General features: G+C 27.6%; 1 protein-coding gene and 1 long non-coding RNA gene across 2 annotated transcripts; both read right to left on the bottom strand.

Annotated features, from left to right (window-relative positions):
• Positions 1-1759: 1759 nt before the first annotated feature.
• Positions 1760-3048, bottom strand: LOC132714072 (uncharacterized). Its single transcript, XR_009623518.1, has 2 exons — positions 2911-3048; positions 1760-2427 (listed from the first exon to the last, which is right to left on the bottom strand). It is a non-coding gene; the product is annotated as an uncharacterized LOC132714072 (long non-coding RNA).
• Positions 3049-3411: 363 nt separating this feature from the next.
• On the bottom strand, positions 3412-11708 carry LOC132714075 (uncharacterized). Its single transcript, XM_060696808.1, has 4 exons — positions 11194-11708; positions 5047-5101; positions 3901-3976; positions 3412-3418 (listed from the first exon to the last, which is right to left on the bottom strand). The coding sequence occupies exons 1-4, from the start codon at positions 11542-11544 to the stop codon at positions 3412-3414; spliced, it is 489 nt and encodes a 162-aa protein (XP_060552791.1). The 5' UTR covers positions 11545-11708.
• Between the last annotated feature and the right edge of the window lie 355 nt (positions 11709-12063).

The following is a 12063-nucleotide window of genomic DNA, read 5'->3' as shown; positions in this document are numbered from 1 at the left end:
TAACATGCATATTATGCTCTAAATTATGTAAAGACTCTTCAGTTATGGAGGAAATAAAGATGATGAATTAATGATGAATGAATATCTAATCTCAAGGCTTTGCGGTTATGCCAAATAAGAACTAAAACGAATTTAATATAAATCGTGGTCACATGCCTAAAATTCTTTCTCTTGGTACTGTAATTTTTGCAGATGAATTTTAAAGACTTTACTTTTAAAGTTTGCATTTAGGAGGATATTTTGTTCAAGAAAATGTTGTAACGCAGACTGCAAGTCAATGAATTCACCTCTAAACATTTCCTTCTAAGGTGGAATTATGTAGCAGATTTTCTAAACTTTTCCCTTTAACTTTGCCTACATTGAAAACAACAAAGATCATGTTTTAATCCTGAATTAACTTTCACTTTTACATCCAACTACTATTTTTAATTACTTTTAACGTACCCTTTTAACACTTACTATCTCTGGATACAATGGACATCAACATTGTAATTCTAAACCTAGTTTAAAACAATTTAGGCATTTGATAATATTTGTAAAACCATTGCAAGCTGTATATAAGAATAAGCAACATTGTGAATAAAAATTTTCCATCATTTATTTTTAAACATTGCGCTAGTTCCGATACAAGTTGTTAAAAATACTATATTATATTTAGGAAATAGATATCAATTCTGAGTGCATTGTTGTAGAATAATACACGGTTCGAGTTCAAATGCGTAGTAATATAATCACGAAGGCTGATAGGCCTGAGTGATTAATTTCAAAGCATTTGAACGAAAAACGTGCATTATTATACAATATTGCACGAAGAATTAATATCTATTTCCATTCTAACACGTCAAGAAACAATATAATTATTATTATAAAGTTGGACTTTATGTTTAGTGGTTAAATTTATTTTCGCCTCAGAGTTTCCAATTGAAACGTTCTTTAAAGGCCGTTCCAGTGGGTTGAAAAACACTGTCGTTAGATGTGTAGAAACATTTTAAGAATAACGAATTTTGAAAACGTTGATAAAACTTTGTTTGTTTATTTTATTTCAGTCTATAATTTTCGAAGCGAAATACAAATTATTAAAAGTGAAATAAATATAAAACTTAACTCGTCTGCGACATTAAAAATAGCGTACTTGATTTTGATTGTTTTGCACGTGCTGTTTGACGCTACATTGTGACGTCACGTAAATAACACTTTAAACGTCTGTACAGCGTTAACGACTGAATTAAAGATATTGGTGTTCGGATTCATTTTCTTAGTTAGACCATTTTCTTTCATTCTAGATAGTTTTCACAACAAAATTCGACAAAAAAATTTTTTATTTATCAGATTTTTCAAACAAAATGGCGCCCTCAATGTGAAAATATACAGGGAGATAATAAGAACGGCGAGTGCCTTCTTTGTTTATTTAGAAAAATTTCCGATAGTGTTAGAATATGTAAACTACACGTTTGATAGGGAGGAAACATGATTTACAAATATGCTCAGCCTTGTGAACACTTTTAAGGGTCCTCAATAATTAAAAATTGTTTAAAATTTCAAAATCTGTATTATAGTTGGTATTCTAAAATTATGCAAACATGGTTTTCAAAGCAAATTTGAAAAGCTTGGAAAAAGCAAAATTTCTATTTATACTCATTTCTTGTAATACTCATTTATTAGATTGGTCAGGATTCTGATTTAATAACTCAGACCTGAAATAATCGTAATGGATTGTTATCAATGTTTTAAAAATAAAAAAAGCAAAATAAATAATAAATAATTTGCAAAAACGTTTATTGGCAAATATGTATTAAATTAACGATCATATCTCTTTATTATTTCGACTGTGTGTTAGAAGTCAAATATATGCAATAAAACATTGGCAAATTAGCACTTGATATAGCAGTAAACATATAACATGTATAAAGAACAATTATGTAAATCTAACACCATTTGAATGACTTTATAGTCAGCTTTTCAAATGTATTGTTCAAAATATACCTTTGTCATTAAAAAATGGAAACATTTTTCATTTACTTGAATTAGTCATTTATCAAGTTTCATTGATACGAACTATATATAATTTGACAGCCGACATACACAGGAAAATCAGTATAGAGTATAGAGCATCACATGCATTCAATCAAGTAACAAATGTAAAAGCAATTCCTGGACTTAAAATAAAGTCACTTTACCGTAGGATTATAAAAATACTCATATTTATGCTTTGCAGATTGCCTTCCGTGGCTACCATTATTTAGCATTGCTATTGCATGGCATACAAAATAGTTCAACTATAAACATTTTAATGTTGTTGCATGAATGAGTCTATCTATACGTAGTTAGTATAATATATCATTCCGTATATGCACATGATGTTGTGGTGTTCTGTTTACTGTCTGTGTTTTTGTCAACCTTTGTTGCTTTTGTTCGATCTTTTAAGCGCTGAAATTAAAAATACAATTATGGAATCGATTATGTTAATCTAAAAGTGCATAAATTACTTAAAATATTCATCGACAGAACAAAGTGTAAAACAAATAGTATAATTATTCGGCAATCTTGTCACTCTTGAGATAAAAATAAGAGTTGATAACACATCTATTCATACGATACATGTACTGGAGGAATGATCAATACACGATAGAACCCAAAGATAACATTTTGCTAATCTGGATCTTAAACTATCTTGATCATTCGGTGTTTCAATGCAATTACTCATATTTTGATGGTAGACATGTTTATTCCTGTTCAGTAACAAAGGCCAAAATTTCAGAATCATACGTTTTAATGATACTATGAATGTGTTACCATTCATCTTAACATTATATAAATGAAGAATATTAAACAGAATGTTTTCATTCACTTTAACCTAAATCACTCAGAAAAACATGTTATCCTGGTATAAATTGTGAAATCACTGTTTACTTTCAATGTTACTGCCGATTTTATCAAATCAACAAAAAGGCGTTTAAGTTGATTCTGTATCTCTTGACTTTGACCGCATTTTGTTTGAAGCCATTTTATGTAGTTTATCACTTCCAATAAAACATTTTTCTTCGCTTGGCAAGGCTGGCTGGAATACAATAAAACGAATTAAGAACCAATAAGGATAGTTAAAGTTACACTGAAAAAGTTAGTGTCAGTGTAAATGCAATTATAACAGTAAAAATGAATACTATTTTTAGTTGCAATGTTTGTACCGATATACTAATAGTATGTTATCGTTATTTTCCAACAATTATTAAATACCCATCAACTTTACTAGTGCAAACACAGACTTAGCTACATTAAATCAGAGAGAAATGATTTGATTATACTGGGTCACTGAATTAAACAAGAATAAAACTAAGTCATTATTTAAAAATAATACTATTTTTCTTCATGTCTCTTCATGGAAAAGGAACAAATATAGGTATGTTTTACATGCTAGTATCTGTATAAACAATACATTGGTGTAAGTGTATAAGATAGACATTTTCAAGTTTTATCTATGCGATAAATGGTTGTGTGTATATTCAAATCATAATAATGACAAACAGAGCATACAATGGTCGTGACAACATTCGTAAATAAATGAAATAAACTAACAAAACAAATTGCCAAATCATTTAAATAGGACATGCTCTACGATGACATTAAAATTCGATATAAAAAATGTTAACAGATACCTAACTTAAAATAGAGACTGATTTGCCATACTACTTGCCGTGCTGAACGCAAATAAGTTCTTTAAAACAATGTACGATGTCCGTGTATCTGTTTAAATCAAAAAATTGTATGCGATTTTTGGAATTATTCCCGTATTTAGAAACAGTTTTAACAAGTAGCTTAGCTTTATGAATTAAACGTAATTTGATAGATCCATACTTTTTGTTGCAAATGGAAAATATATAACACGATATATAAAACACCTACCTTGAACTTCCTTCTGGGAGAAGGTTTTTAAGTTCTGTCAATCTTCTGTTTAATTCTAAACGCATGTTTCCCTTTCCTGTATTCAATTAAAAAAAAACTTACATAAAGGTAAATATTTACTGGCAGATGAATTCATGACAATTGCATTTCATAAATTTATGAAACAGCATTTAAAGGGCAATTTGCCCTCGAAAATGCATTTTTTTCAAAATAAAACAGCTTTAAAATTGTAATGTCATGGTAAAATTTCCAGAAAGTTTAGTCATTGGCCGAAGACCTATGCCAAGTCCTAAAGAAAATTAAATCATCAGCTATAGAAATATAACGAAAGAATTGTTGATTCGTTCATTCATTACTCCTTTGTTGACATTTGATTTCTAAAATTGCACACAAACTTAAATAATATCAAAAAGAATCAAAAAGTAGAATTTACATTTCTGACAAAGATCAAAGGATTCAAGGATTCACTAGAAACTGAAAGATACACAAACGATAATATCAGAATTAAAAGATAATTGTTCTTCAATTCTTTTTAACATCGTTTAGAGCTGAAAGCGTTTAAAGGCTTTTTATATTTGGGTCATCTTTTTCAATCGAGAAATAAATTCTTGAAATTGGAGTGAGCGTATATACTTAAGTTTTACATTGATCTAGACATACATCAGATGGTAAATAAATCATGCGATTAAAAATTGCATAACACACATACAAACAATCACAGTGGAGTCCCAATAGGGAAGTATAACATTCAGATTCATTGAAAATTTAATGGAAGTTAAAAGAGAAGTAAAATAATAAATCTCAATAGCGAACTAATGAAGTTACGTAAGCTCGTATATGTAACTTGCAATCTACACAAATAACGTAAAATATGTTATAGTCATGGCATTCTTCAAAATAACCATTACCTCGCTATTAACTGATACAGAATAAAGATATGGGGATAATATTATAAAATTCCCTTTTTGCATACAACAAACGTTGTATGGACTGTGTTTATTCATTGAATACTTTTTTGTTCTAAGATTCTTTGTATACAGTGTTCGCTTATCTTGAATCGTGCAACTTTACTGCTCAAAACACTTTCAAAATAAGTTTAAATTGAATTTTCACGTTTGTTTGTTAACGCGTTGATCCAAGACGCACCTTCATTTGCACTAATCTCCAGTGATTTGTTTGCATTTCCCGCAGATGGAGCCATCTGAAAAAGTGGCAGAGTCTGATTATTATAATTATTACACTTGCACTATTATCAGGTCTTTTTCATCACGCGTATATAATCGAACTCAACAGTATAATACTAAATTGGCGCACATTTATTCAAATGCAATCACTTGTTTATACATAGACATAAAGCACTAATAAAACATACAAAGCCACAGGTCAACAAATAACATCACAGAATATAAATGGTGTGAGTTCAAATGAAAAAGATATGTCAACTTTGTTACTGAAACCTTGGTGGCTATTTGTGGGTGTTTTGATTTTAATATTGTCTTCTTCATTTAATAATTAACTAAATTACTTCTGTCAGTTTATTTCTCCTCGTATCGTTTACATATTTGCATATTTTTTACGTTATTTATCCACTTAAGCAAAATGTAAGACTACTTGTCTTATTGATAAATGTGTTTTGTAATAACACATAGAGCCACCAGAAAGTTAAATTGAAAACAATAGCGTTTGATGTCATTTGTATCCTAATAAAATACAGCGAACTATCAAAATCTACATTGTTGAGATTTGCGTTCCCTAACTTTTCTAAAATATGTTCCATTTAGCTAATTGTGTCATTGATTGGCATAATGGAAAATGTTAAATGGACGAAGTCAACGACAGTTAAGTGTTAAACAGACATATCATGTCGGCAAGTAATTTAGAGACGGTTTAAATGTAGAGTAAAGGTTTAATGAAGCAATAAATTTAGTCATACGGTATACTTGTAAGCCATAAACTGTCATAATTCCTCATTATTCATACAAATTCAAGTAAGCTTATGAAATGTTTTTATACAACAAATGTATGTGTTAAGATTGTAGCTTAAATCAAATTTAGTTTTTTTTATATAATGAATATATATATATATATATATATATATATATATATATATATATATATATATATATATATATATATATATATATATATATATATATATATTATATCTTCTATTGCTTTAAAAGGTTTTGGATGTCATTTTTGCATTAATAAAATTCAGAGATAAACGGTAAGTCATTAGGCACACGATAACACGATTTTAGGCGAGAATTCGCTCTGGTCAGGATTTATAAATCACTTATCTGACGATGCGTTTTCTAGTAAAATTTTCATTGTACTCATAGCTAAGATTTGAACGTATATAAATAATAACACAAACAAGTGGCTCATTGCATACCATACAACACAATACCAAACTTATAAAATTTGTTATAATTACAATCAACACAAATACATGGAAAATGGCTATGTACCTAAGTAAATACACAATCATAAAAAAGTGTGAGACTTTATTTTCAACTGTTCAAAATTAGATGAAACAAAATATATTTTCATTTTATATTTTATATCTTATGAATAGCAAATGGAAGAAACTTTTAATAAAAAAAGACATTTAAAGCAAAATAACAAGCTTTAGGGAATTTTAAGAACTTTATGTAAAAGTTTTATTTATAAATGTTATTATATTTCATACAATGACAATAAAACAAACGCAAAGTATGGTTTGGTATATACTCTGTGTACAAATTTTATCGGATTTTATGCTCTGACTTTTTGTAAACTTTGTATCATTTGCAAAATTGTTTTATGTTTTACTTAAAGACATAAATCGTCCAAAGTCGACTTTATTCAAATTCTTATTAGGAGAAACTAAATCTAAATTGTAAACACATGCAATTATGTCCTCATTCCATTTTAACACCGGATTAGGAAAGTATAAATCCTAAGTCAAGTTTCTGTTAATTTTGATTTTACAAAGTCCTTGCTTAGCCTCTATAACACCTACTTATGAGTTAATTAAATACTAAATTGTACTTTCTTTCTCTAAATATATGTAATTGGAGTCGCTATAAGGAGACATTAGGTCAAAATATTTATAAATAGTTATTGAGTCAAATTTAGTAGTTCAGAATTTCATAGTTCTAATAAGTAGTTCATAAAGTTCAAACTTGATCGTTCAGAAATACCCTATTAGGTTTTCATTTCACCAACTTGGGAATACAATAATGATAAGAAAAGATTAGGTTATAATTCACAACTCAAAGAATATCTAATTTAAATTTTAGCTCAATCAGTGTCGATGTTGTGTAAATAATTATGCTTTGTGTTTTTTTTTTGCTGTCCATAATCACAAATAGTGTAATTATTGATACACTTTATAGAACTGAATATCTATAATATATTTTGCGTACATAGATTTTTGTATATTCACAATGGAAATTGCAAAAACAAAAATTAAAAATCATGTAACAATTCAAAATTCCTATAACGGATACAAATTAACCATGTAGCTTATGGTTATTATTTTTTTGTGTGTTTTTTTATTATTTTTTTGTATTGTTCCGATAAAACTTGTTTCACCGGTTTCTATAAAAAATATAGACGTCTTATTTGGGAAATGATTTGATGCCATTCATTTGTACCTAATTGCAAAATATATGCCTAACTTAATGATTATGTAACATATTACAAAATACAACAAAAACCGCTTGGTGATTCCATTCAACATAATATGATTATTTTATGCTTCTTTAATAAGAAACAAATTAACTGACTACTTTTCAAGCTTAGCATATTTTTATTTGTATATTTATACATAATAAGTTTTTTATCGTCATTACGAAAGAAAATGTACATTATACGTAAACTGTTTCCCGTAAATCAGACATTAACATGATCATAATGAGTTCACACAATAATGAGAGATTGGGTTTGAAAATGTTGTACTGCAGTATTACCATCTATAGTATTATACAAACATTTTTCACTTTGTTTACCGATTTCAATTCCGATTGATTTCTTTTTAGAATATAAAAATTACCCTGAACAATTTAATACATTTAACTGACTGTTTGACTGCATATAGAAAAAAATAAACAACATATACTGCAGCAACAATTGTATTGAAGTATGTTTTGATATCAATGGCTTATTACATAATAAATATTTATGCTATTATTTATTTATTTATCTTATTTTATTTATTTATTTTTTATTTCTGATAAATAGTATTAAATGCATATATCAATAAAGGAATATCCAAGATTAAACTCATTCTATATCGTTAGTTAAGAATTACTTTGCTATATATAACTGATACTAATTGAACTTCAACATCTTTTGAAGTATCCTTAAAAGATCACAAATATTTTGGATGATAATGAATATATATTTATTGTTAAAAAACGAAATTCCTTATTTTTACGAAACGTTATACTTATTCCGAATTTAAAAACTCTTAGTGATAGATGGTTGAAAACAGAGAAATAACTTGTACGTTACTTTTAATATTTGTCTCTTTATGTGCATATACTCATTTCTTGTAATCTGAGTAGGACCGAATGCAAAATGCTAAAGACGGTTCATGTCGTATTTTCGTCCATAACGTTTTATGAATAAAGAACAAAATCCGCTCATTTTTAGTATGTTACCCATACATTCGTTTACTGTACATCATTTTATTGCGAAAAAAAGCTTTAGGATTGTAAATTATTTAATAGTATGAACATTTATTTGATGAATATTAATTTTTGTTCAAGAAAAAAAAATAATGCTATATGAACTACTTCTTTAATATTGGATTATGTATTCCACACTTGTCAATAAAAACATATATATAAGCATTTCGTGGATTGATGCCATGTAAGAAATTAAAGAAATGGTATTGCAAACCTTCCATTTAACTCAGTTTATCCTAAATGCACATTGTTTCACCTTGCGAAAACAAAATTGATTTTTTTCTCCAAACTGTGAACTTATTGCAAAGAAATCAAATATGAAATGCGAATAAAAACTTATATTCTTCTATCGAATGGTTCGATATATTTAGAAACGATAAGCATCGGCAAAAATGTATCCAAAAAAATTGATATGATCTCAAAAAAAATAATTAAATGATCATTTTTAGCTAAATTATCATAATTTTACCAACCTGTTATCAATGTAAAATAATCAGATAAATGTGCTTAAATCGCTTTTACTGTTTGTCATGTTATCTGATTATGATGTTTTAATAGAAAATCAATAATAGATATCTTTATTAATAATTTGTGTCTCGTGTATAATAGTAAGGGTCATAACTGATTGTAGAGAAATGTCTTACAATCTACTTTAAATATAGTTTATATAAGGTATTACTTGCAATATGCTATGCATGTCTTATCTCCAAATAACATATATAATTAGATAGAACATAGTAACATTGTATATGGTACAAAAATGGTGTTTGTATTGTTCTCTTTGTTGTTGTTTTTTTTTCTAAGTAACTGATTTTTTAAGATTTCCAAACAATTCCTTTAATAGTTCTGCAACGACAGGTTTTAAATTTTATATATCCAGTATATCAATTTATGATATTTCTGGTTTTCAACATCTTTTGAAGTATCCTTAAAAGATCACAAATATTTTGGATGATAATGAATATATATTTATTGTTAAAAAACGAAATTCCTTATTTTTACGAAACGTTATACTTATTCCGAATTTAAAAACTCTTAGTGATAGATGGTTGAAAACAGAGAAATAACTTGTACGTTACTTTTAATATTTGTCTCTTTATGTGCATATACTCATTTCTTGTAATCTGAGTAGGACCGAATGCAAAATGCTAAAGACGGTTCATGTCGTATTTTCGTCCATAACGTTTTATGAATAAAGAACAAAATCCGCTCATTTTTAGTATGTTACCCATACATTCGTTTACTGTACATCATTTTATTGCGAAAAAAAAAGCTTTAGGATTGTAAATTATTTAATAGTATGAACATTTATTTGATGAATATTAATTTTTGTTCAAGAAAAAAAAATAATGCTATATGAACTACTTCTTTAATATTGGATTATGTATTCCACACTTGTCAATAAAAACATATATATAAGCATTTCGTGGATTGATGCCATGTAAGAAATTAAAGAAATGGTATTGCAAACCTTCCATTTAACTCAGTTTATCCTAAATGCACATTGTTTCACCTTGCGAAAACAAAATTGATTTTTTTTTCTCCAAACTGTGAACTTATTGCAAAGAAATCAAATATGAAATGCGAATAATAACTTATATTCTTCTATCGAATGGTTCGATATATTTAGAAACGATAAGCATCGGCAAAAATGTATCCAAAAAAATTGATATGATCTCAAAAAAAAATAAAATTAAATGATCATTTTTAGCTAAATTATCATAATTTTACCAACCTGTTATCAATGTAAAATAATCAGATAAATGTGCTTAAATCGCTTTTACTGTTTGTCATGTTATCTGATTATGATGTTTTAATAGAAAATCATTAATCGATATCTTTATTAATAATTTGTGTCTCGTGTATAATAGTAAGGGTCATAACTGATTGTAGAGAAATGTCTTACAATCTACTTTAAATATAGTTTATATAAGGTATTACTTGCAATATGCTATGCATATCTTATCTCCAAATAACATATAGAATTAAATAGAACATAGTAACGTTGTATATGGTACAAACATGGTGTTTGTATTGTTCTCTTTGTTGTTGTTGTTTTTTTTCTAAGTAACTGATTATTTAAGATTTCCAAACAATTCTTTTAATTGTTCTGCAACGACAGGTTTTAAATTTTATATATCCAGTATTTCAATTTATGATATATCTGGTTTTCTATTTGAATACCATATTTCAAATTTGTAATGATTGTTCAAACTTAACATTTTCTTCGATATCATCATGATAAAATTTATCATAAATATGTCTACATATGATCATAAATGTATAATCTATGTTTGGTATAACACATTATAACTGCTTTTCGAAATAATCATGTCTATAAACTTTACACTTACCATCAATAATTATAAATTTAAATTATATGCCGATCACTCGCAGTTAAAAATAAAGTTTGAAGATTTTTAAACGCGCCGGGTAAGAAATTCGAAAATTACAGACAGCATTGTCAAATAATAAGTTTCAAAAATGTCATCCTCAAAACTAGATTTTTTAAAACGCAGTTGCTTTATTAATAAAATAAGATATTTCTTAGTAATAGTTTTTAAGTATTTTAGATAAGATATTCTCGGGAAATAAATGTAATTTAAATTGATATTACCAATCCATTTGCTTGGCTTGCCTTCTCTAGAAGCGCTTTCAGGTTCACAGAAACACTGTTTAGTTCTTCAATAAACGAGTCATCAATTGTGTCAGCCATATCTGTATTAACAACAAGTGGTGTAATAAGTTTGGCTAACCCTGTCTCTTCCAAAATCTTTTCATCGACTTCGCTAATTATAACTGTCTCTTGCGACGTTTGCATGCTGTTTTCTGTTTCGAAATTCGATTTGCTTTTGTTAAAAACACAGTAAAAAAGTTCTCGTATCGATATACTACTATCGATATCATCATTTGAAACGATTATTTTATCTTCAATTTTATCTTCTTTTTTCTGTACATATTCAGCCATATTTATAAGTCGAATCTAATACTAGCTGTAGTACAGATGTAAATGATTCCGTTTGTATATAAATCTTTCCTCACAGTGTATAAAGGCACGTCTGTCTTATTTACTGCATAATATTTATTGTTTTACCTATTAAATGTCATGTCACTTAAATTTTCTGATCACTCAAAATCGGTTATAACTAGTTAATGTTTGCTTAGGAACACCCTCAAAATACAACGAACTGAAGACATGATTGTGCTAATATATTAATCAATTAAAACTTAAACTATTCAAAATGTCATTATTTAGGACTTGATACATTGGTTATTAACCAATATAATAAGCGCTTTAAAATATGTTTATATAAATTGGCATTTTAAACAGAAAAACATTGAAGAAAAAAGGGATACATACTAAGATATTACGATTATCATTGGGGAAACAACCTCTATTGCAAAAACATAATGCATCTTATTCCATACGTCTAATTTGTGTCAGGGAATGTACTATTTTTCGGGCGATTATTTTTTATGAATGTTT

This window comes from Ruditapes philippinarum, unplaced genomic scaffold (assembly GCF_026571515.1).
Source record: "Ruditapes philippinarum isolate M1 unplaced genomic scaffold, ASM2657151v2 ctg1150_1_1_1_1, whole genome shotgun sequence".
Lineage (NCBI taxonomy): Eukaryota > Metazoa > Mollusca > Bivalvia > Venerida > Veneridae > Ruditapes > Ruditapes philippinarum.
The sequence above is the reverse complement of the archived record's forward strand: the minus strand, read 5'-3'. Positions and strand labels throughout refer to the sequence as shown.

What these genes read in the sequence shown, in the direction of transcription:
- LOC132714075 (XM_060696808.1), bottom strand. Translation starts at nt 11,544, where the DNA reads ATGGCTGAATATGTACAGAAAAAAGAAGATAAAATTGAAGATAAAATA. An exon ending in CAAGCCAAGCAAATGGATTG is followed by an intron (nt 5,102 to 11,193) that starts GTAATATCAATT and finishes CCACTTTTTCAG; the next exon opens with ATGGCTCCATCTGCGGGAAA. An exon ending in GGAGATTAGTGCAAATGAAG is followed by an intron (nt 3,977 to 5,046) that starts GTGCGTCTTGGA and finishes AATTGAATACAG; the next exon opens with GAAAGGGAAACATGCGTTTA.